This window comes from Cyrtonyx montezumae, unplaced genomic scaffold (assembly GCF_038088225.1).
Source record: "Cyrtonyx montezumae isolate F1298 unplaced genomic scaffold, pur_monq_1.0 scaffold_8, whole genome shotgun sequence".
NCBI lineage: Eukaryota > Metazoa > Chordata > Aves > Galliformes > Odontophoridae > Cyrtonyx > Cyrtonyx montezumae.
This window is the reverse complement of record NW_027072089.1, coordinates 102,601,465-102,628,236: the sequence shown is the minus strand read 5'-3', so window position 1 is coordinate 102,628,236 and position 26,772 is coordinate 102,601,465. Positions and strand designations below refer to the sequence as shown.

The 26,772-nt window shown below is 39.5% G+C and overlaps 1 protein-coding gene across 1 annotated transcript; it reads right to left on the bottom strand.

Annotated features, from left to right (window-relative positions):
• On the bottom strand, positions 1 to 26,342 carry MRPL3 (mitochondrial ribosomal protein L3). Its single transcript, XM_065753216.1, has 10 exons — positions 26,245 to 26,342; positions 25,892 to 26,070; positions 24,786 to 24,877; positions 23,625 to 23,723; positions 19,513 to 19,612; positions 18,273 to 18,333; positions 11,985 to 12,093; positions 10,368 to 10,445; positions 9,410 to 9,487; positions 1 to 606 (listed from the first exon to the last, which is right to left on the bottom strand). The coding sequence occupies exons 1-10, from the start codon at positions 26,340 to 26,342 to the stop codon at positions 457 to 459; spliced, it is 1,044 nt and encodes a 347-aa protein (XP_065609288.1). The 3' UTR covers positions 1 to 456.
• Between the last annotated feature and the right edge of the window lie 430 nt (positions 26,343 to 26,772).

The window sequence follows — 26,772 nt, the reverse complement described above, 5'->3', positions numbered from 1 at the left end:
TACAAATCAATGTTTTTTCATTTTTATTCTAAGTTATTCTTTATTAAGTTGGAATTTCATCTGACTTATTCATGCCAAGGCAGATTTGAAAGTTTTTTTTGACTGATCGGAGTTGGCCAGACTAGTTTCCACAGAAGACAAACAATGAGTTTGGTAGTATTCAGAAGATCAAACTGGAGCCATCTTCAACAATTTCCAGAAATCTGTAAGTTTGTGCAGTCTGTGACACAGGACAAAAGATCACCGAAGACAAATTGGTGACAAGCTTTGCAACCTGTCCTTCAGACTCACCCGTGGATTTATCAATAGTCTTAGTAAGTTTTTACCTGACCGAAATTGCTGTGTGTGAGATGTCTGTGAAAGTGGGTCAGATTTCAACTCACTGGTTTGCTTTTATACAGCATTGCAAAGTTCACAAAAATAACAAAATTCTGTGTTTTCAAAGATGTAAAAACATTACGCATATGTGACCGATGGATCTGTGAACTGGAACATTTCCTCGTCGTACAAGTCCTCCGGTAGGTTTTCATCTCCATCAGCAAAAAATGTGGGGAAAGGAGGGTTTTTATTGCAGTCTTTGTAAACACGCAATTTTGTATCTCTGACCTAAAAGCAAGGGGGGAAAAGGAAGGTTAATAAATCTTACAGAAGACTTTCAGACAGCGGTGCAAGAGAAATTAAGGAAATCATCAAGCATGAGTAAGCATAAATGGCAGCATTTACATTTTGCTTGCTTATCTGAAGGATTCTGTACACAGTCAAAAGTTATTTTAATATCAACTTGTAACCAAGTCACTGATGAGTTAAAAAAGCACAGACAGAAAACACCACCTCACCCCACCCCTGTTCAAAGCAAAGAAAACAAAAACAAAAAAAAAACAAAGGATAATTTGTTATCACTTGTACCAAATGGACAGAATCAATAAAGTAAGCAGGACTTGTTTGACTGTGTTATATTCCACGCTGCTTTCCTACATGACATATCAAGTTATATCATAGAGTGTAATCACCCTGTCCAACAACCAGGACAAGCTTTTACAACACAGTTCTGGGCAACTGATTTTGCAAAGATACACACACGTGCTGTAAGTGCTCCCTCTGGCTACTGTCGAGCTGCTCAGTGACTGCAGATTAACTAGGCAGACCTCTTCCCCTAGGAATCAGTTCCTGTGTTTGGGGAACATGAGCTCTTAAGAAAGTTAATTTCCAGGAACTGCAGTGCCATGTAGAAATAACTTTCCTTTACCAAAGGAGAAAAGGTTTAAAACCGAGGCCCCGAAATTCCCATCTCTGAAGAAAATTCGTAGTTAGAATTATCAGCAAAAGGCAGTTTGTCTGCAGTAGGAGATAGAGAAGTGGTATCTCCAAAGAAAAAAGAGCTACAAATTTTCAAATAATGAAATTTCATTTAAAATAAAATGCTTCGCTTCTGTATCATTACATACACTCTTCCTCCTGGAGCTGTAATAATCTCTTTTTAGGCACTAAATTCAATTGGATTAAAAAAAGGTACAACGAGATTAGAGAAATTTTTAGTGTAGTGAAGATAAGCTCTCTTTCCCCTGCTTGCCCTCATCTTTTTTTTTTGTGGGCTTAAGAGCAGTTGGCTTGTTCCTATTTGGTTGGAAAAAGCCTCAAATAAGAGAACTGTGATTTAGAGCTGAAATTAAATAAAACAATTTTATGCCTGCTGACAGTTCTGTTCTTCTGACAGTCCCGTGTTTACCAGATTCATATCAGCTATTACTTGAGCCTTAGCCAAAGTCCACAAGGATTCCTGCAAATGCAGTGCACGAAAGGTTTGACTTAAATTTCAGCTTCTGGAAAACTACTATTTATTATTATTCTTTTCCCCAAAGAAGTTCCAACAGTTTTCTAAGTGCAGGTTTGATAAACTGAAGAAAATCTTTTGCTGAGAGTAAGGGGGAGAAAGGCTCAACACGTTGTATTGGCTAGGATGGCTGCTTAGATCATTCCTCTTCAACCAGGCATCACCTCTTTACTTGTCAGCTGCCACGCATGGCTACACACAGTACCAGTACCTGGTGCAAACAGGAGTTCACATCTACACACAATAAAGCAGGTGGAGGTCAAAGCCCAGAGACCTCTGCTGCAACAGTTCCAACTACAGAGAGTTCACAGGAAACACAACCAGACAAACAACCCAAGTGCCGCAGCCAAGAACCCATCTTTCCCATTCAGTATGCTGCTCTTATTTCTTTTACTAGATAAACATGTTTTAGTAACTTCACTGGTTAGTATTATTCTCTTATCCTCTTCTCTCCTCCTCCCTAATCCCACAACACATCACAAGACTTCTTTGCTACCTCTCTTCTGAAAGACAGCAAAAATATACATGGTCTCTACAACATTTACAGTATATTAGGAAGATGAATTATTTCTCATAATTTCATATGCATCTTATTAAGAGTGTTATTCATGTCTATTTTTTGTTTCTTTGTATAATGCTCATTATGAAATAGATAAATGGTGTTAGACACCTGTGAGGTCATTACTGGCTGTTTTGGACACCTGGAAAGTGAAGGGAATTTAAATTTTTTTTTCCTTTTTTCTTAAATAAAATCTGGAGAATTGCTATCTGTAGTAACAGATCTGCTCTTAACTGAAGGCAAACTAATCCTTGTCCTACGTTAGTTTATCTAAATAAATGTAAGATTTCTGTTCAACCTCAACATTGCATTTTACATATTAATGTCAAGTTGTATATAGTGGCTTTTTTGTGACAAAGAGAATCCTTAATGTCTTAAGATTCTTAAGGGATATTTCCAACAGACCACTGAAAAGTAATATTTCATTTTATCCCCTCTAAACTCATCAGCATCTTGATAGATCCCAGAAGCACAAACCATGGCTGGTGTTAAAATTAACTTCTTCTGATACACTCTGTATTTTGATTGCTGTAACTGACACAGCACGTTTCTGGACTGGCAAAAAGTACTGCTCTTTTTCCATCTTTTCCTACATTCACTGCTTTCAAGCTCAAGTGAAGCATCATCTAAAGCATCCTGAATGATCGTATTAAAGCATCAATACCAGACTGAATGAATGTCCCTCTTTCTCTCTTCTAAATTCCAAAAGTTCTTAGGCAGGTATTATTATTCCTATCAAAAGAGTAATTCAAATTCACTTTACACCTGAAAATTCCAATCAGCATCTTTAAAACATGGTACAATTCTCGACAGAATTACTGGATGACTTGTTTTGTGTTTGTGAATAATGCAGCATGCCAGAAGTTTTCTGTATGTAATAGCTCAGGTTTCTGCACGATAATTTCACAATAATATAAGGAAGCTAAACAGCAGTTATATTTGTTTAGGAAAATATTGTTTTTTAAGTGACCCAGCACAGCTCTTCCAGTTGCACAAGTAATCTCCTAGGAGCAGCCCTAAAAAAGGGGAAAATGACAGTGCATGTCTTTCACCTTATCCCTTAGAATCACAATCCCATGGCTGCAAAACAATGCTTTATAGCAGAGTTCAAAGCTGTATCAGCTCTCAATCACAGATGTCCTCAGTGCCCAGCTGACTATTATGATCCATATAAGCCTTCACTCTATAACTCAATATAACATAACCACTTGGTTTGCTTAAATACTGTTAATGTTACTGTATATTCTAGTACACTATTCTACAGGTAGGCAATATACACAGTAGCATAAAGTGCACTACAGTATATTCTCTATGATATTTTCATTGCTAAAAGCTCTAGAGAAAGTTGAAACTGGACTTGTCGTGATTTTGTCACTGTATCTTTAAAACAGTCACGGAGTTTGCAGACATTTAATGAACTGCAGATATGTATGTCCCATATATAGTCAGCAAAATGGGTAGTATAAACGAACACAAATTCAGCAGTCCATCAGCATGAAGTAATATGGTCTTAAGCAGGCATTAAAACTTGATGCTGAAGTCACAACTCACGCTGGCAGTTTAACAGGGCTTCAGGCTGTGTTAGCACCACAGCCAAGAACACAAACTGTTTGCCAGACAGGAAAATGTGTTTCAATATACTGAATGTTAGAAGTAATCTCCTCAAGTGTCATATGTTACCTAGCTCAGCCTCTGTGCTATTTTCACAGTTAGAGAAAAAATATATATATTTCAAGAACTATAACCATTTCTGACCTGCTTTATTTTGCCTTAAAGAAAATTCCCGCACCAATCTCTCAAGGCCCAGGACAGGGGAGGTGAAAGAAGCAAAGGAATTACACTGTTGCTACAATTCCTCAATCTTAGCACAGCACACCCAACTCAGATGTCAGCAATACTGGCAAGTGAGGTACAAAATAAGTAGGATGCAAACTTCTGCAGACTGCACTTAAAGAAGAAGCAGTAGGGGAAGACTGAGAAGTTAAGTTTCTTAGCTCAAGCACAATACTACACTAAAGGAATGGTATGCCTCAAGTTTAATTCTAGACTGCAAAAATCAACACAGTGATCAGCACTGAAGAAAACTAAGTGTCTTAAAAATAGGTCATGCATAAAGCATTATCAAACCATAGCATCCAGTATTATAATATATAGTATTATAACATCCCCTCTGTTAGAAAGTAGACACTTAAAAAAGAGTTGGGTCATGCTTTTTCCCTTAAATGGGTGAATAGATAACTTTCTGATAAACTACATGGGAGAAAAAAAATCAAGCTCCATAAACTTCCAGAAAACAAAACAAAACAAAACAAACCAATCAACCAACAAACCCAACCAATAAATCAACCAAAAAAACCCACCAACCAAATCTATTAGCTTTATTTCCCCTAGAGGATCAATACCACAGTAGTTAACTCGAGGTCCTATAATCTAAGATGATACAGCAAGAGTAACAGGTATTACCTGAGGTAGGTTATCTCAATAGGCACAACACTGTAAGGTACTGATGTTCATTCTGCAACACCACACTTAGAACAGAAAAATTCCACACATTCTTCAGTGCTGCTAATTTTTCTTAACTTTATTAGACCCTGTCATTTGGAAAGAAATCAGTGCTAAAGTAAGCTTTGCTGATTAGTGTTCCAGTTGGCCAGAAACATTACTTGTGTCAGTCACTTAACTGCATGGTTCAGCATGCAATATTAAATGAAAACTGTGTTCTAATTAAACCAGGAATCTACTGATCCTCATATTCTGCACCTTTTGTGCTGATAATGAAACTTGAAAAAAGTCTAAGTGTTTCATCTCCATCTGCTGATGCACTAAGATTCCAAAAATATGTGACATAAAATAAATACACGCTTTCAGATGCACTGTGATTTTAATGGTTACCAAGCAACAAAGAGTGGGTATTGAACAAAAAATGTGTTCCTCTTAAGAGTCACACAGAGGAGAGTATTATGAGATATTCCACTTCTTGACCTCAAAGACAGATGGTTCCACATCCCCTAGACATTACTCCTACCTAATTACAGACAGGTATTTAGTGCAACAAACACTTATAAAGAAAGCTAATATCCTATGATTTCTCTCTGCAGCTACAAATAGCTATACATCAATGTACAGAAAGTCAAAGTCCATATGTAAACAAAAAGCACACAAACAAAAAACATGGAAGGAATGCTCAAAACAACCTAAAAACCACCACAAATGAGTACTTTACCTTCATCTCAAAACAGATTTAAAAATAAAAATCCATGAAAGTCTGAGTTTGTAGCACTTTGGCCAAGTTTGTTCACATATTTTATTATGTTAGTCAGGCAGTTCTAGGGGATGAAATATCTAATTCTACCTATGGATCTTCAACCTTCATTTCTGAAATAATGAAATTAACTGCACCTCTGAAACGTGAATGCCAAAGATCATACTTGATGACACTGGACTTTTTACTTTCAGTTAACTTTGTCTTGCAACATTTGCAAAAAGATATGTAAATTACAAGTATAATTAATATGGATCCTGCGCATCAAACAAAAAGACAGGAAAGCAGTCAGAAAAATGCCTTGCATCACTCTGAACTGTAGAATTGTTAAGGCTGGAAAAGACCACTGGGATCATCTAGTCCAACTGCCAACCCACCCCCGCCATGCCCACTGAACACGTCCCACAGTGCCACATCCACACAGTTTTTGAACACCTCCAGGGACAGTAACTCCACCACCTCCCTGTGCAGCCTGTGCCACTGCCTCACTGCTCTTTTGGAGAAGAAACGTTTCCTAATACCCAACCTGAACCTCCCCTGGTGCAACTTGAGGCCATTCCCTTTCATTCTATTGCTGTTACCTAGGAGATCGTTGCTTTTTGACCCCTATCTCTCCACAGCGTCCTTTCAGGCAGCTGTAGAGAGCGATCAGGTTTTCCCTGAGCTCTTATCTATACTAAACAATCCCAGCTCCCTCAGCCGCTCCCCGTCAGACTTGTACTCCTGACCTCCCATGGCTCCATTGCCCTTCTCTGGACACACTGCAGGGCCTCAGTGTCCTTGCAATGAGGGACCCAAAACTGAACGCAACACTCAAGGTGTGGCCTCACCAGTGTCCAGTATAGTGGAACAATCACTTCCCTAGTCTTTCTGGCTACACTGCTTCAGATTCAAGCCAGTATGACACTGAAGACTAATGTCTAGCATCCTAGCAGTTTTTCAACTAGTGATGAGTACACTTTTCCAAGGCACAGGCTGCCAGCTTCTTCAGGAGAATACTGTGTGACATGAAGTCAAAGACTAGGTAGATTATATCCACAGCCCTTCCCTCCACTACTAGGTCGGGTCACCTGGTCACAGAAGGAGATGAGGTTGGTCAGGCATGACCTTCCTTCCACGCTGTCCAGGCCTGATTCCCTGGCTGTTTCATACATGCTGTGCCATCGCACTCAAGATGATCTGATCCATATCTCCAATACTGCAGCTGACAGGCCTGAAGTTCCCCAGATCCACCTTCTGACTCTTTTTGTAGATGGGCATCACAGTGGCAATTCTCCAGTCGCATGCAACCTCCCTGGTTGACCAGGACTGCTGATAAATGATGGCAAGTAGCTTGGCGAGTACCTCTGCCAGTTACCTCGGTACCCTTGGGTGGACCCCATTCAGCCCCATAATCTTGTGATAGTCTTAGGTGGAGTGGGAGGTCACTGCTTCCTCCTGAATTACAGGGGAGATTATTCTACTCCCCATCCCCTCAGGTGGCTGAGTACCCTGAGAATAACTGTTCTGACCATTAAGGACAGATCAAATTAGGCACAGAATACCTCAGCCTCTTCCTTATCTTTCGTAGTAATAATAGTTAATAATGTGGAAATCACTTGAAAAAAGCTACGAAGCCATCTTTACTTTTCATATTAGGATAAAGTTCCAATCATTATCTATGGTGAGTGAGCTGAACAGAAATTGCCACTAGAAATGGCAGGCACTTAGCTATTAATGCAGCAGACTGCCCTGACAATCAAAGTCCATTATCCTCTTCACATTACAGATGTCAACACGGTTGTTTACTGCATATGCTCAGATGGCCTGGCCCAGCAGTCTCCCATCAACAAGTTTGCTGAAAATGGCATTACTGCTGCCTCAAGCATTTTATTTTATTTTATTTTTTAAGCTAACAGCAGGACTGCTTTCAGAACAAAAACAGAAAAGCCAGGCTGGTAAAGGTGATACATTCCAACCCGAGCAAGAATAATGTCTTAGCAAAGGAAAAGTGAAGTTGGAATAAAAAGGTGGAAGAGACACATTGTAAAAGAAAGCACATTTCCAGGAAGTTATTCTCCAAAGAGAAGTGAGCAGTGCCTGATCAGCAAAGCAGCACTGATTTAAATGAGATCTTCATGGTGTACATAAAAATGTGTGCCATTAACACACAAAATTCTCTTTAATAACAGTTTATATTACAGATATTTAATAAGTGTTTCTCAAGTTACTTAAAAACTTGAAAAACAAAAAAACTACTGAGTCTAGTAAGAATAAAAGTCCTTTGTTAGTACAAAAAAGAACAATATTCAGAGTCTCAGTGGATTCATAAAATGTACCCTCACAGGTCAGAGATCTGAGATGGGAATGTGTACTTTTTTCAGCTACATTACATTGCACATATTCACACATGATTTAAATGTATGATCGGACAACAAATTCACACTTAATTAAACCTCAGACTAATGTAAAGCTGTCTTTCAGTTTCAAGTCTCAGGGTGAACAAAGATACTCAGAACACAGTTGAAGATAAGGTCTACATTTTGATAGACCAATGAAAAGCCACTACAACTATAGTCTTAATTTTATGTCACCTTTGTAACGCACAGGAATTTTGCAGAAAAGCTGCCCTGGAAAACTTCTTTTTCTGAACATGTTTACCCAGGTTATCTTCAAAATCTTGGGAGAGAAATGTGTAATGTCATTATCCAGGCCTGAAGCAGCTAGCTCTACTTGACCTAATGCCCAGCCACTGTGGACTTCTGCTCCATAACCAGACAACACACAGCAGAAACTGGATATTCATGGTAAAATAGGCCGAGAACATAACAAACTTGTTCAGAACATCAGAACTTCCTGAACTCCATAACTTTTCAAGAGATCACTTAAAAGTAAGATCACTTAAATCCTCACAGTACTTCTGAGGATTTTAAACTACACTGTTATACATAGACTTGTATATCTGGTGATACTTATGATCAACATTGCTAAAGATATTTGATATCCTGTAACCAACATGTTAAGTCAGAAAAGAAACAACTTATAATGAATTTGTTTGCAAATGTGTAGAATATACTTAATAGGAAGAAAAATCTACTTTGAAAAAAAAAAAGTCTTTAAAAGTATTTCCCTTGCTTTGATGTAAATTATTTACACTGTAAAAACACAGACTTCTCACTGTTTCAGTTTCTCTTAAACAATCTTAAAACGTTCTCCATAAAATTCGCAATTAACAATCCATTTTGTAAAATGTCACAGATACATTTATACTGATTGCAAAGGGAACTCATTACTGCATAACTCAAGCTGTCTCAATCACTTCTTTGAAAGCTAAGTGCTACTGTGTATGTGAATGCCTCGAATACCTTTTAAGGCAGCACTTGCTATATTTCTATATTCTGTTCATGAAAACAGCCCTTAAATAACATTCTGGAGACCTCATCAACATACTATTAATTCAGATTAGAAGAGGATGCACCTAGCCCTGAGACAATTACCACAGAATTCCAATAACTGCTGGCTTATCATATGCTACACAAATGCAGACCCTACTGCAAATCTAAGAATGAACTTTTTAAGCAATGACTTACTGCTCCTATTAACCACTGTTTCAGAGAGCTGATCCTACTTGCTTTAATTCAATAGTACAAGATTGAACTCCAAATTAATTATGATTGCATTCAAACAAATGTTTCTTTTTTTTTTTCCTATGTTAATATGAGAACAGTAGAAAGCTTAGCAGCCACAAACACCAGAAAGTTGAAACTAGTCAACATACCTTCACTAGGCAATTTGTGTGACCTGGAACAGAGCCATGTACATAAATAATATCATGTTTTGTGTTGATCCTCCATACCTAGGAGACAAAGAAACCCCACAACATTACTGAGCTCATTTTATTCCAACTTTACAAACGGTAGCTGAGCAAAGCACAAACTGATTAACTGGAGGTGGTATTCCAAGAAAGAAGAATGTTCTGCAGAGACCCTAATGTGCCTCAACATTCAGTTATACGCTACTTGGAGTGCACAGCCTTTCAATGCAGGAGTCCATTAAACAGTTTTAAAGGGCTTACAGTCAGGCAGGTTAAGGCAGCCCAACTGAAACTCCCAAGTCTCTTTTCCCCTCTAACAGTAAGAGCTGCTGTAAGACTCCTATGTGACAAATCGAGACAAATACGTTCATGCACATGTTATTGCAACCATTCATCAGTTTCTAAATTCCATGAAGTGCTCAACTGAATAAGCACGTTTTCTAGTTATGAATCATTAGTTTTAGTTAAAAGGTAGCAGTACATTTTGTCACAGCCTGGAGGCTAATATGCTTTTTGTGCAAACCACGGAGGTTGCTGGCAGAGACAGAGAATAGTAGGTGTAACAGAGTTTGAACAAATGGAATAGACATGAAAATATTCACTGAAGGTCACCAGAAGCCTGATGCCTTTCCTACTGCAAAGGCAGAGGTCTAGGGACACAGTGCAAAACAAGAGCTGTGGAAGTGTCAACTGAAATCACAAGGACTTTCCAAGACTGAAAACCCAAGAACTTTATACATGTAAAGAAAATTCAGACATCTTCATAAGACACAAAAAGACAGGAGCACACATTTGCTGCTGTTGTCTTACAAACATGCTTACTGCTGTCAAAAATGGCAGACAGTACACCATGACATACAGCTAAGTCCATTTGCTTGGCAGTTCAACCACCTTATTCACATTATAGCACAGTCAGACTTACCTTTAATCCATAAGATGTCCTATAGATGTTACCCATTTTTCCAGGCATTTTCTTTCCAGGAAAGACTCTGGCAACTTTCTAGATAAAAACAGACCCCAAAATTATATAACTGCAAGAGGTATTCTTAAAAACTTGAGAGTAGCTGAAGAAAAATAGGCTGATATTTACCATGTTGAAAACATCTAATATTGATAAGCATTTAAAAGGCTAGTTCTTACTTGCTGGATGCTAAGTATTACTTTCCATGCTTTCTGAAATACTTTATCTCAATTATAAAACCACTTTAAATAATAATGATGCAACCAGAAAGGGAGTCTAGCTTTGTTTAATATGTAATTGTTACAGATTCAAAGCATATATTCGTTTAGTGAAAAAAAAAGAAAAGGTACAGTTCTTTAAAACTGCTATCAACACACAACTCTCAGCAATATCATAGCCAATAGCTACTGGCAAGCTTGCCTAAAATACTTCTGGATACCAGTAGTGCACCAGAGTAGAGCTTCACCCTTCACCCAATCCGTGAGTTTTATCCTTATGTACAATGGATTTTTTAAAGTGTGTATTTTTTCAGAAGAGAATCTAAAATGACACTTCTTGCTATTGCCTAATCTCTGTATCCCATTTTGGTTTGGCTGAGAATACCCTGGAGAATAAAAGGCAACAAAACAAAACAAAACAAAACAAAACAAAACAAAAAAAAGGGGGGGGGGGGGAAGAATAACTGAATAACTTAAATATAATATAATTCAGTATAATATAGTATGGTATATAGTATAGTATTTTCCAGGTATTTACCTTAGTCCCCTGTAACATCACATTAAGAATTAATCGTCTTTATTTATTCAACTTCTACAACAGTCTTGATTTCAGGAAATCAACTGCAATAAAGTTCTAGGACACAGTTTTACCCTATGCAGGGCAGGATTACAAAAATGCCTGAGGTGGTCAGCACCGGCCTGGAAAATGTTACAGACAATTCAGGCTCAGTACTGTGACTCTGTTGGTTTGAAATCTGCTGCAAAGCTAGCTTGCAGAAAGTCCTCTTAGCTCAGCCTAAACGTTGTGCAAACATTATAGGGACAGAATTAAAAATGTATCTGTTCCAAAGAATTTTTGAAGTAATACTGTTGATTGTTTTAAACTTCAAAGTATTTCATACTCTGCTTAAAAAGGCTATGAAGCCAAGGAACTATTTTGGGGATGAAAGAGCTCATTAAGCAGCTCCACAAACCAGTATAAGTGATAAAAGCAATTGGGGTTCCACAGTACAGCCATTTACTTCGCAGAGAACAGCACGATATCTGAAGCATAAAACAATGAATAAAACTTTTCTAAAGAACAAATGCTGTGATTAAAGATTTTTCGAATTCTCTGTGAATTTTTAAGACTATTTCTCTCAGCTATACTACACGATACCACAATTTGCTCAGCTACTCACCAGCAATACAATACACTCATACACTTATCTGCACTGTTCATTACACAGATTTCTGAATCTCATTTAGAACAGCTGGGGTTCTCTGCTACCACGGAGAAGATAATTCATTTCTAGTAAGTAGTTCTAAATGTACAGGAGAATGTTTACAATAGAAAGTGAGAAGACACAAGAATCCTCACATTGGTAGATATTGCTCCAGGACGTCTGTGAGTTTTAGTTTGGCCGTGGCTGGCAGGCTGCCCTTTAAATCCCCACCTTTTCATGACACCTTGAAATCCTTTACCAATTCTGTGAAGAAGACAATAAAGAAAGAAACCTGGGTAAGGTATACAATAATGTTTCCAGCAATAAACGATACTTTCAGTCAGGCTCATAAATTTTTTATAGACGTTTACTTTTTACTTTTAGCAAAGTTTATTGGATACAGGAAAATATTTTAAATATTATCTGTAATCTATACAGTAAGCATATTCTAGTGCAATACTTCAATGTTGCTTTAGAGAATAAAAAGCATGAAGAGAGTCATGCTACGACGACCTACAATGATCCTTGCTGTGATTGTACATGGTGTTATGATAATATTTTAACTAATATCAAGATTTGACACGAGAAAAACAAAACCCCAAACCAAAAATAGCTGTGTAACAAAACATACCAAAACTTAATGAAAGGCAGTGTCAAGAGAGGGAGAGTATGGCTGCTTGGACTGTCATCAAAATAAGCCAAGGAACATTTCTTCTCTCAACTACAAGAGAGTCACCTCTTGAACACAGCTTGTTTTCGCTACACAGTGTAGTAAAAGCATTTAACACACTTGATCTAGACTAATCTTACAAACAAGCTCTAAAACAAAGTAACAAATAAATGCATCTTCCATGCCTTAATATTTGAGGCAAATATAATTACTGGCTCTGAAGTTCTGTTTACTGCAAAGAAAGACTCAACAAGAAAATCTGGTTCACAGTTACACAAAAGAAAGGCAGATTACCGTGTGTGTTTAAATCCACGTTGACAGTTTCCAAAAGCAAAAGCGGGGTTTGTGGCTGCCCTGATCATTTAATTGTTGTAACAACATGATCCAATTTAGAGAAATCCTTTCTCCACTAATGCACTTTGCAATGCCACAGTTCTGTTACTTGCAGCATCAGAACCTTCCAATCAAACACAGGAAAATAAAACTGGGAATAATCACGCATACTCTATGTTTTACCTATGAACAACACTTTGTTATCTTCCCTGATCATCAAAGTGAAAACAAAAATAGTCAAAATGCTGAGAACACTGACACATCCAAAAGGAGATGCTGTCCTCTTCCATTTGAATGCTTCTCTGATTGGTGGTCTACTTGCCTACAGCAATTTTTTCCTTTAAAACAATCTATTATGGCCATGTTTTCCAACTAGACTGCTTCTGGCATCTCTAGTGGAATTAGTGAACTCTCCAAGCCAAGTATAAGTGTGTCACACAACAACAGCTGTGCAGTTAGCAGAGAGATCATACTGAGGGCCATGAATCTTTACCTGCAGAAATGTGCTTGCAATTCATAGAAAACTTCACTTCTCCTGTGTTAAGCACAGACTGAAGTTCACTGAATTACCTACAAATGCACTTCATGATTTTCTGAACTTTACTAGCTCAATGTTCCTTGGTCACTCCAGAAGAATATCAAACTTGCAATCTGAGTCCTTGTTGATGAGCCTGTGATCTGTGCTCAAGTGGTTATTTCTCTATTATATGGAAAGAATAAATACTACGAATAAATTTTACATCACTTAAAATCTACTTCTAGTGCAAAGATCTTACATTCTTCCAATTGTATGAAATGCAAAGTACTTTTGAAACTAGTACTTATCTTATAAAAGCAGAGAAGATAAATTTAAGATGCATGCTGTTAAAGAAATGATGCTGAAAAATCAGAGATTTATACCAGTTTACAGTTGTCTTTAACTTTCTGAATTCTGCCCAAAAAGAACAATTATTTGTAATACATTATTGTCAACTTCAGAACAGATGCTAGCTGTCAGCTCTTAGTATCACCAATTAATTTCAGATTGCTTCGTTGCTCTCTTCACTCATTTAAAAAATTACTAAGTGTGAATGAATTCAGCAAGTATCACCAATCACATGCAAAAAATTTGCTAAACCGAAAGTGCTATTTTCCAATAGAACAAAACAGAACATTCCAGCCTAAGAACACTACATCCTCTGTTGAAAAATCTTTTGAGTTCGTTTCCACCAAATATTTCTTAGCGTGAGCTAGTCCAAAATCAAAAGATTATAGCATGTGGTTACCACATATGAAATACCGTAGGATTACCCATAAAAGATACCAACAAAACCTGTTCTCTCTCCTAGAGCTACTTTTCCTTTGATGACCTACATCACCACCTCATCTAAGAATACCTTAAAATATTTCTATGAACTCTTCAGATGTAAACATACAATTCTAATTTCAAACAAACATGCATAAGAAAAGGTGTATCTCCAAAATCTTTTACTTAGTTCTGCTCACTTAAAATATTTTCAAAAACATTGTGTTTTTTTATAGTGGGACTTTAATCTAGATCCATATTTTAAACAGAATTAACATCTAGATTCTACTCTGAAAGAATCGAGTTGCACGTGCTGTATATGAGGTGTGGTTATCAAGAAGTTAAAGTGCAACACTTTCCATCCTACTTACATTGTTGAGATTTCTTGATAAGACATTTACTACACTTTATCTTGGCTTGAATCAAGGACTAAAACAATATTTGAGCAAGCACACATCAGACCTATCTTCATTAGGCTCGATATGTTTATCAAATATGTACTCTTCTGTAATACACTGAATTTAGTCACCTACTTTACTTAGCTCCATCAAAACATGACTGCTTGAGTCCAATAAAGTAACCACAGGCAACAATTGTGCATATGCAAAACTAACATGAGTGTTAAATGAAATGAAAATAATCATTCAGTAGAGTTAGAAATAGAGTTTAATTAGACACATTTGTTCTAGCCTCACCTGCTGGAAAGCAGCTGTTCAATTCAACCACACAGCTTTTAGAAAGCCTCAATTTCCAGGTTTGATAGGAGCAAAATGCCAGTAACTAACAACCCAACCTCCATCTGAAAACTGTCAATATAAAGCAGTGTAATTAAGTTACACTTAATCTTGCTGCTAACTCTTTGAACTTAGCTGATTTAAAGAAAAATTATTTCAATAAATTATTTAGATAATGTAGAGGAAAAGGACACCACCTATTCAGTCAAATGATTTCAGACAACTATACAGAATACTTCTGGATTTAGATGATACTGTTAGCCTACAAAGCTCAAATAAAGCCACTAACCACACAAGAAATCACCATTTTCACATGTCAAAAATAATCACCTTTGGCTTTTTCTTTGGAGTGACAGCATGTCTGATGTTTCATTAGTTCCAGAAAACGTTCACGAAAAGGGTGATGAAGTAGCAGAAAGAAAAAAAACTATCCCAACTCATCCTCCATCCAGAACTAAGGCTACCAATGCAAAGCCTGGTCCCACCTCCTCTCACCTCATGTTTCGCCCATCTTTATACCACAGTGAATCTTATGCTGAGGAGCAAGCTGGGCATGCAACTGCTACAGCTGAAAGAGTGACCAGTGAAGAACAGATACATCACACAGCACATCTTCATGCACCTCATAGTGGCAGCAAGCTGGAGGAACTACGTAGAAGCAAGCACCACTATCCCCTTGGGCAGCAATCTTTGCTATACCAGCTCACACACATCAAAAAAGCAATGTGCTTAACATCATGATTTCTGTATTGTGCTGTGTATTTTGAAGTACGTAAGGGCTAAAAACGACTAACGGGCCACAGGAATTATGAACTTTACTCCCACCCCAAATAGGGTTCTAAACAATATGCATTTTCGATACACACCTCTGAAAGAGAGGACAAAGCTACTTTAAAAATAGCTATGAAATTTAAGGACTAGATTTTTAAATTGCTGACAACAAGTACAAAGGAAAAAATTCAGCACTAACAAGACTGACAGCTCCCACACACACTGCCTACTGTCAGTGTTTTAGAAGCTACTCACAATGCCCTGAGCAAATTAAGAGACTTCACATAAAAACAAACTCTCTATCCCTAGCTGAGCCTTCTTGTTACTGTGTGATCTTCAGATATATAAATGAATCAAAACATTTCAAAAGATGAACATATTTCCAAGGAAAGTTTAAAAGCAGATGTCCCTAAGAAAACAAACAAACAAAAAAACCTACCCTACATTTTGGTAATTGAATCTAATCAAGATACCAACCATGTTTTTCTCTGAAACACAGTAATAGTAGCTTGTTTAACATATGATAGAGAACTAAAAAAAAGCCTTACTCGTGTTTAAGGATCACATTTCTGATTTTCATCTTGTCAGAAGGAAGTATACAAAGGGATACTGTGCTCATCAGGATCATTAATGGTACAAATTTAAACATCGTTTATATACACTATATTCCCTCCTTACTGGGGTGGCACTTTATTATTATTTTTTTAATAAATTAATAATGCTTTGAAAAGTAGCATTGCTGTGATCATCTGTAGGACTGCCAGCACTGCACACGTGTTTTCTCAAATTAAAAACAAAATCCCCACAATCTCAAAAACATGAAATAAATGTTAATGTAAAAAGTATTAAAAACTTTACTAGCAGTGGTAGCAATTACTGGCTTTTAAACTCATAACTGAATCAGGGAAATGGAAGTTGCTTCCTGCTGTGACTCAGCATAATGTTCTTACCTATCTTTTCAATGTGCCAATATGGCTTCAAACCTCCCAAGTGCCTATATCATCTTTGAAGATGGAACTCACAGATCACGTAGATCACAGAATTGTAGGGATTAGAAGGGACCTCTGGAGATCATCTAGTCCAACCCCCCTGCCAAAGCAGGCTTCCTAGGCCAGGTTGCACACAAATGATCCCGTGTCTGTAAACTCTGGAGAGTAAAGGCTAATTTCAGCCTATGGACCAAACCCCAGAAGAGAGATGTCTCCTGTTAAGTGTGGTCGCGACACAAGTCTAACAAGAAGCATATTCTCATTTCTATCCCAAAGTGCAGCCCAAATGTTACAGACCAATGCTGTAATCATTCCCAAGATAAACCGTTACCAGTATCTCTTAAGGGGCCAAGAAGCTTTCCTAAGCACTTGAAAATACCCCTACCCTACTAAAACAAAGTTCTTCTGCATTAGCCAAGCACGACACGTGCTCTGCACGTATGGAATGCTTGTATTCCCAATTATGCAAGTATATGCTTTACAAACAAGCTGTTGTCTCTCACAGGCTGCTCACTGAACACAGTTTAGGAGCTGAATTAATAATGTACCAGGTGCAAGTTTACAGAAGCAAATCTGACGTAGAAAAATGCTAATTCCAGCGAACTCCTTGATTTCCTGTTCTGAGCAAGGTCCCTTTATAGGTGTACTTAGTTGAGCCATATGAGAGCTGACTATTCTGCTGTGCTGGAACTGTCAATGTTCCCCAGTACATGCCAAGCTGTGTGAGTAGTATTAGACATTTCTAATATAACATGTATGTGAGACAATTACAATGGACACCACTTCAAATAAAGCCAGTTTGGCATTATCTCCACTGCACAAAAAATTAAACATCAAATGAAAAACATTATCTTGGTGGCACAAATCAACAAAAACACCTCACTAATACACAGAGATAGTTCTCATTTCTCTTGGGCAAAGGCAATCATGCATGTAACAGACGAAGCATGACTAGTCCCTGTGGCAAGATGCCAGATATTCTTTTGGCACCCCCTTCAATCATAAGGGGTTGTCAAAAGAATATGATACCACTTCAATCCTAATTTGGCATTCACTGTGGTCTGAGAGGAAATCATTCCTCCCACGATAAAGTAAAAAGATCTCTAGCTGTTTCTGGCAGAGGAGATGAGCTGGAATATGAGAGAAAACAATCCAGCAATTTGACAGTTCTGTTGTCCAGCTAAACGTACTCACTATCTTTTTGCTTTTCTTCCTGTCAACATGATTAATCTCTTTGCATCTCTTCACCAAGACAAAATTAGGCAGCTCTGCAGAGAGCTGAGGCCTCCTGGCATTTACTTCCTCCCACTTGCACATACCACACAGGCTGCACTGCCGACCTCCCAGCCTGTACTGAGCTTGAGCAGCTCTTCCTTGGGCTGTGTCAAGCCTTTCAGCACTTATCATCTTTGTGACAGACAGCACATGCAGAACCACAGCCCTGATGGCTGAGATTTTTTTCTGTTTGCAAACCATGTCAAAATTCAAAAGCCAAAGTGAAGAAAGATAATCCAATATTTCTGACCCACTGATGGAGCAGATCTCCATTGCAACTGTATTTCAACTGCTGAACTGAAAATTCAAGCCAAAGCAGAAGAACGAAGAATTCAACCAGGCCATCTGAAAGATAAAGCATACACATGACAACACTGGGAACATACGTTTTTGCAGTAACATCCACGATCTGCCCTGGGCGAAAGTGAGCAGCATACAGAGGAGTACCTTAAAAGAAGAGGAGAGATCATTTTGAGCCAAGTGTCAAAATACTCCAAACAGCACCAGTCATTGCCATCTACGTTTGAATACAGCAGTAGGAAAGAGAGTTCTATTTTTTATCCACACATTATTTGTTCTTCTGTATAAACCTCAGTGACTGAAATAGGTGCTTTCTAATTGCTACTTTAGCCCATTTCTCAGTTGCTACTCCCATTTCAGATGTAGGAAGGAAGGGTTGGGGCTGTACTTAAAATAAATAAAGCCCAAAACACAGAATTAGTTAAGACACTTACAATCAACAAACTTGGCAAGAAAACAGAACTTGCTGCTGTTGTAACAGTTAGCACCTCACAAAGTGAGGGAGTTAAAAAAGAAAACAAAGGGAAAAAAAGCTTTGCAGTTTCTCCCCTTTGTCTGGACTCAGTGTTTCTAAACCAAAGACTGTAACAGAAAACATCCACCTGGGAATTACCTATATGTGACCTTTTAGCAGGAATAATGCTACTGTAGGTCAATGACCACACTCAATTGAGTGTAATTACCCACTTGATCAAAGTTATAACTTTAATTAAAGATTTGCCTTCAGCATTTCTTAGGTCCAAATGTAATATTCTTTTATATGCAACATTTAAAAGACAAACAGAATTGATAACTTTGTTAACTATAAATGAACTTTAATCTGAAGACCAACAGAGCTGCAGTTTCAGCAGAGCTTCCAGTCTATTTAAGTCAATTAAAGAAATAATGTTATTTTATGAGCCATACAGACCTGGGCTAACATGTCTGTCAGCAGCAAGCAACTGATGTAAGATGAAGTATGTGAAGGATGCTACAGACCAAATACACACCCTCTTACTGACCTCAGTAAAAATCAGTATATCAAAAACCTGAAATTCTGCTATATATCAAGCACTTGTTTCCATTAATTACTCCAGACTTCCCCTTCATGCCAGACTTGATTTTTACCAGTTACCACACTGTCTTAAATACCTCTTGCTAAGACAAGCAAATAAAGATACAAAACAAGTTTGTTCGTGCTCAGTGAAAGAGAAATAAGAGCTCTGCCATAGTTGGCAAAATTCCATACAAAACAAAAATGTAACACACTTTTTAACTTGGTTTAGATCTACAAGAAGTGGCAGACACTAAATGTGTGTATATAAGTCAGCAAATCAAAAAGATCACCTGGTTTAATTATGGCATCATCTGTCACTTTAAAGGTTGTAACTTTCTGCTTCCGTGGTACTCCAGCTTCTCTAAAAATTTTCATTTCAGCCTCTGATTTCTGTAACAAACAGCAGCCATTAAAAAAAAGAAGTGATCTTAAAATACTCAGAGCATAGAAAGTGATTAGAGACAGTCAACACCACTCAGACACGCATCATATTGCATTTTTATCTTCAGAGTAATATTTTAACCCTCTATAAAGTACATTTATAATTCCTGTGTCTGTGTGCTGCTTTTTGAGTAGCTAGCCCAGAGCTGCATCACATGAACAGGAGGTACATGGAGATTTCTAAGATCACGAGGAAGAAACCAATCATTTAGAACACATAAAATGTATCAGTGATTTTTCATGACTTCAACTCTTTCCAAGATATTCTATGATAATTTAAATAATAATTCAAACTGTAAATATTAATTTAAATAATTTAAATTGCCCCATCCTGGAGGCGCTCAAGGTCAGGTTGGATGGAGCCCTGTGCAGCCTGATCCAGTGGGTGGCAGCCCTGCCCACAGCAGGGGGTTGGGGTTAGGTGGGCCTTAAGGCCCCTTCCAACCCAAACCATTCTGTGATTCTATGAAATGCATTTGTTTCTTTTCAGCGCTGCTAATCAATCAGTTCCACGTCACTCTAAATTGCATTTATCCCATTTAACAAACAAAATGAAACCAACAGTCAGGCACTGCAAGAACTTCCAGAAATGCTTAACTGAGGCTGCAGGAAAAAAGTGATGCAGCTGATTCAGCTTCAAATGAATTCTGGAAAGTAACTGAAGCATCTGACAGTCCTGGCACACTGGGGCAAACACAGCACTGAGTTTCTCTTCTCAAGAGTTCAGTGCAATTATCTCTCAAGCAAAAAAAAAAAAACTTGGCTTTTTCAGAGCAAACTTAAAACTTATTTTGTTTACTTTTAACATCAGGATGCTGTGCTTCCTTTTGGTTTTAAAATGTTGTGAGGTGCTACAAGAAGAGAATGAAAAATGAAGGAGGAGGATGGAGCAGCTCTGACTTAGTCATAAACCCCAACCTCTATGGTTATGAATCTGTACTCACGTGAGGAGAAAATGTGGTTAGAGCCTTTGAAGGCTGATTTTTCTTTTAATTATTTTTAAGCTATTTGTAAACTGGATTTCACAGTACAAAATGCTTCAAATAATACTGTCACCTTTAAAAAGATCATCAATTAAATCCAAAAATCTCCCAAAAGACTGTGAACATTTAAGGCATTAATGAATGACAACTGTACTGAACTGCAGTACCATACAGGAGGATAAGAGCATGAAGCAAATCCCTCCTCGACTGTGTGTTAACCATTTCCACTGGTGTGTGCAACCAGCTCCCCAGAAAGCACTGCAGGGAGCAAGGCACTCAGCACAGGGCCTGCAAGGAGCTACTGCAGTTGAACAAAAGCACCTGGAAGTCAAGGGGAAAAATGGCTTTTCCATCAAAACAGCCCCTCTCCAGCTTTTCTGTTTTCTATTCTACCTTGGCAAGGTGTCTGTGAGCAGCCACACCACCATGGCCTTTACAAACCCCTCCAAAAGGCAACACCAGCAAGAAAAGAAGATTGAGTGAAGTGTCAAACATTCTTACTTGATAAAGACCAATAATGTCTTCTCGTGTCAGAAGAAAATAATGAGTCTGCCCTAGAAATATTCTGGAAGAACCATTAATACCAACAAGCTGGAGAGTTGGGCAGGGAAGAACCTAATGAGATTTCACAAGAGGAAGTGTAGAGCCTTGCACCTGGGAAGGAATAACTGCATGCATCAGTGCAGGTTAGGGGCTAACCTGCTGGAGAGGAGCTGTGCAGAGAAGAACCTGGATGTTTTGGTGGACAACAGGTTGGCCATGAGCAAGCAGCGTGCCCTTGTGGCCAAGAAGGCCAGTGGTATCCTGGGGTGCATTAAAAAGAGCGTGGCCAGCACGTCAGGGGAGGTGATCCTCTGCCATGGTGAGGCCACACTTAACACTACTGCGTCCGGTTCTGGGCTCCAGTTCAAAAAAGACAATGATCTCCTAGAAGGAGTCCAGGGAAGGGCCACAAAGATGATGTGGGGCCTGGAGCATCTCCCTTGCGAGGAAAGGCTGTGTAACTGGAGTCTGTTCGGCCTGGGGAAAAGAAGACTTGAGACGGGGTCTGATAAATGTTTATAAATATCTGAAGGAAGATGGGAGGCAAATGGATGAGGCCAGGCTCAGTGCTGTGCAGCGATAGCACAAGGAACAACTGCCTAAAACTTGAACACAGGAAGTTCTGTACTAACATGTGAAAGAACTTCTTTATGGTAAGGGTGACAGAGCACTAGAACAGAATACTCAAGAGAGGTTATGGAGTCTTCTTCTGTGGAGATGCCTACCTGTGTGACTTACTGTAGGGGACCTGCCTTACCAGAGACGTTGGATTCTGATCTCTTGAGGTCCATTCCAACCCCTGTGATTCTGTGACAGAATTGTACCACTGAGAATAACTTTCTAATAAAGAAAATACTAAAATCATGGGCAGACATCAGCCAGAATTTCTTTTTAGCTTGATGCAAAGCACAAACACTTCTTATTTTTTAAGAAATTTGACACTCAAAAGATTTACATGAAAGTCTGTCAGTGAAATTACTGAGGGAATCACTGGGCTGAATTCATTAAAAGCAAAACAAACAAAAACAGCAGCTGTGAGGAACTCAAGGAAGACACATGTTCCTGTGAGGAATTTACAACAGAGAACACAGAATCATTCAACTTCCTTTCAATTCTTGCATTCAAACATTTCAGAGAGAAAAGAAACACACTGAAAGATAAGCATAAGAGAGCAGTGATTTAAATCTGAGTTAAACCAGAACAATTGAGCATTTGTGGGTACCTGAGCAGTAAAACTGGTCAGAAAACATGCCAAATTCTCTTAGAATCTCTGCAGTTCATACAAGGATGATGATGATGATGGTAACTACACAGAGCTCAGATCTAGGTTAGGTCCTCACCACAGATTTGTCCAAGGATACTAAGTCAATATCCTTATTAAAATAAGCTTAACCAGATCAATAGGAAAAAATAATCTCCAAAAGAATCATTTACATAATGCAAATCATTGGAAAAGCCCTTGAACTAGCTTTTTAGGTGGCTCTGCTACATGCGTTTCTCTCTGATCCTCTTTGTTCCTTGCACATTTTGACTCTGACAACACTGAACTGCAGTCAACATCACCTTCATGAAGAGATCAGTGGTATGAAGTCTAACATACAGAATACAAACCTAAAGCTGTTTGACTCTCACAATTATCACATCTCCAACCAAGGTGATAGCAAACAAAAAGCACTGCTGCAGTTTCTCCAAGAAAAATGTCACGCCTGGAAAGTGGAAACGGACCAAAGCAACACACAAAAAGTAGAAGCACTGGTGATAAAACATGGCATGAACCCACTGAATATAAGGAAAAGCCAAGAGATTTGCCAAATGAAAAAAAAAAAACAACAAAATCTCAAAGGGAGACAATCTGCTTAGTAATAATGAGCTCTGTTTTCCTTCCTGCCTAAATCAAATAAATGAGTTTTGAGACACTGCAAAACGTGAGAAGTGAAACTTGGTAGAAAAAATGGATCACAGAAACATCAATCCTTAGAGGGAAAGCTTTGTTCCTGTCTTGATCTATACTTCAATTTTCCTCATCAGCACTGATAACAGCTCTGAGGGGCAGCCAGAAGCACTGAAGTTGGCTGGGAACTCTGCATAAGGCATGTGGGGCTTCCACACAAGTGTGTGGTTTTGGTATTGCTGCTGATGAGCTGTGTTCATGAAGGCATCTCCCTGAAAATTCATCTCATGCTTCTTAGTCAGTAAAACTAGCTGCCAACTAGCAATCTCAACAGATCTGTGGAGGCATTACCACTAAACACCCCTTAATCAAGAACTGAGATTAGCAGTAGGGAAATAAGGAAGCGTGAGTGTGACAAAAGATCAGTTCCCAAACACATCACATTGGACAATTAATATAAACAGACAGTTCAGCTTGTGTTATTGTTCTACTGTCATCACAAGAGAAACAACTCCAACAAAAACACCCGAAGCAGTTCACTTACAGAAAAAGGAGATGCGTTTTTCCCTCCAACAAGAAGCAGTGCTCCTTTTCCATCTGAATTTTCCTTTGAAATGTACCTCAAAACATGGCAATCTTGCACCTCAACAAAGGAAAATAGTGATTACTTAAACAGAAGCAGATGTGCATGGTTTGATACTCAAGTAAGAGATAATCAAGGCAAGTCAAAGGACATCTTTTCTTCATTCATATTTGTGTAACAGGATAGAGCATACCATTAACATTCTTTTTCCAATTAATTAAAGGCATATCTTAGAGAAGATACTTGTAAAATGATATCTACATTTTCATGAACGCTCTAGTGAATGAACTCCTATTGCCACCTTCTGTGAGCAAGATGTGCAAAACCTAAGGGGAGGCTATGAGAAAGAATGTGACAGGCTCTTTAGCAGGGTCAGTGGTGTCAAAATAAAAGAGGGGAGGTTTAGATTAGATATGAGGAAGAAGTTTTCCACAGTAAGGGTGGTGAGGCACTGGTACAGGTTGCCCAGAGGAATGGTGGGTGCCCCACTCCTCAAGGTCAGGCTGGATGGGGCTCTGAGCACCCGATGTAGCTGTAGGTGCCCCTGTTCACTGCAGAGGATGACTGAATGGCCTCTAAAGGTCCCTCCCAGCTCAAATGATTCTACAGAAATCTCTACTGCATGCAGATGCAAGAGTATGCAATAAAAGACTGTTTTGGTCTCCTGCTCCTTCAACCCTGTAACCCTGGCGGTCCTTCACAGCCCTCATTTGTCACAGGGTAGCAACAGGCATGCAAAACAGTTTCACCTAAGCAATGTCTGCCAGAAAAATACCAAGAAGCAGCCTCAAGGCTACAAAGACTCAGCAACTAAAGCAACACTAATTTCAAATTGCAGAAGGGTGGCAAAAAAAGCAAAGCAGGAAGAAAAATCCAACTTTGCATTGTCTTCCTATCTCCCTTCTGCTTGGCCCAATTTTGCAGCAACTGAACACTTGAGGCAGAAGACTGACTCCTACTACTTGTAGGAATGTAGAGAATAGCCACAATATGCTATGCAGTCCACAAGACCTTTTTTTTTAAAGGAATTTCTTTCTCTGTAAAATGATACGCTTCGCTTTTGAGACTTCTAGTTAAACTGAATACAGTAAAGGGGATGAAATTCAGCATGACTTGTTTCACCTTAAGTAGCGTGACAGGGTGCTTCTCCCCTGACTTGGTCCATATCGGCATCATTCCCAGTTTTACTGCAACAACACCAACTCTGACAGAATCTGCAGACCAGAAGAGAACACAGATGCAACTCCATGCTTAACATTTGAAAGAAGCCATCTTAAAACCTACTTAACTGCCAGTGAAACCTCAGCAGCACAGACCCATAAAGAGCTGAGGATGGAGAGCAAATATTGCTGACTCCCTGGCATTGGGCTGAGAATAACCTGCTCATTGCCTTCAATCCTCTTAGTAGTAAAATTTTACCTGTTCCAGTTCTGTCTGACAGAGCACGCAAATCAGTTCAACAGTAAGATTAGAACAACTGATGTTTCTCATTATTCTGTGAAATTACAACACCTATGCAGAATTCTAGCAGCAAACCAACTATTAAAAGGTCTTCTGTAGTAGTTCATCCCAGCTCACCCTTTGCATGCATGTGACTGTAAGTATAGAGCAAAGGCATCCTGTCAAGTCCATGCCTTCCCACAGTCTTCAGCTTGAAAAACAGAACACTTCAGATGAAGAATAAATGCTTGAAAAATTCAATATACTTCCTTGTAAGTAAATGTAATGCATCAGTTCTCTAAAAAGCATTTAAAACACCACAAGGTGTTAACATCCCTGTGGGAAGCTTTCAGTTCAAATCATCACCTCGTTGGGCCCGATGCCACACAACGTTCAGATAATAAGCTAAGATTTCATCTAAGAGGAATCTCCAGAATGCAATATATAAAAAGCTCAAAGTGCTGGACTGAGAAAAACTGTAATGGAATACATCCCACTTCTGTGCAGTGATTCTGGAGTCTCATTGGCCAGAGCATGACATGAAGTCCTCGACTCTTCAGAAGAGCCACATCATCTGACATCAGGCAACTGCCCAACACGGCCCTCAAATCCATGAGAGCAGAACAAGAACGGTGGATGACAACAGAAGTTGAAACAAAGCACGTGTTTCACCTTGCAGGGGGTAAGGCCACTTAGATAACAGACAAAACAGGTTATAGAACTTTGGTATTACTGAATGCAGCGACAATAATTTCGCTTATTTTGGGTATTTCAGAAGGTTTTCTCACCTGGCTTCCACTCGTTCAGCGGCCACGGCTCGTCCTTCAGCGGGCACAGCTTGCTGGCCGTCTGCGCCCCGTGCTCCTCTGCCACCGCCTTCTTGAGGAACTCGACGTTCTCCTCAGACAGATGCTCGTGCCACCACGTCACATCATGCACCGGCCTGGCTGCAAAGCCCAGCCGCCACCTTCCCAGGGGTGGCGAACAGCCTAAGTGCCCCATCAGCTCACACAACAACCCGTGACACCCGTGCCCACCCCCGCCATGCCCGCCGACCGTGTCCCTCAGTGCCACATCCTCCCCGCCGCTTCCAACCCCTCCCCTCCCCCACGCCGCGGCTCCGCCGCCCGCCCCTCGCTACCTGTGACCGGCCGCCGCCGCGCCCCCTCGCAGCGCCCCCCCCGGCGCCGCCGCCCTGAGGCGCGCCCCGAGCCGCGCCAGCAGCGCCCAGCCCGCCATGCCCGCACCGCCGGCGGAAGCGCTGCGCCGCTCGGTCCGTCGCGGAACCGTTCCGTGCGGCGCGGAAAGGACGTTCCGCCGGGAGGGCCCGCTGCAAAGTAACCCTCCCTGAAGCTCGGAGGAGTCCTCGGAACGACTGAGCGTCAGGTTCTGCATATTAGTCACAGCAATGCCAGACAGTGCTGCAGGCTTGGGGCTTTCCGTCGCACTGGAAAGCTGCGATGAGGAAAAGGATCTGGGGGTGTTAAGGAACAACCAGCAGCATCCCGGCTTGGATCAGGAATGCAGCCAGCAGGAGCAGGGAGGTGATCGTCCCCCTGTACTCTGCACTGCTGAGATCGCGCCTCGAGTGCTGCGTTCAGTTTTGGGCCCCTCACTGCAAGAAGGACATTGAGGCTCTGGAACGTGTCCAGAGAAAGACAATGAAGCT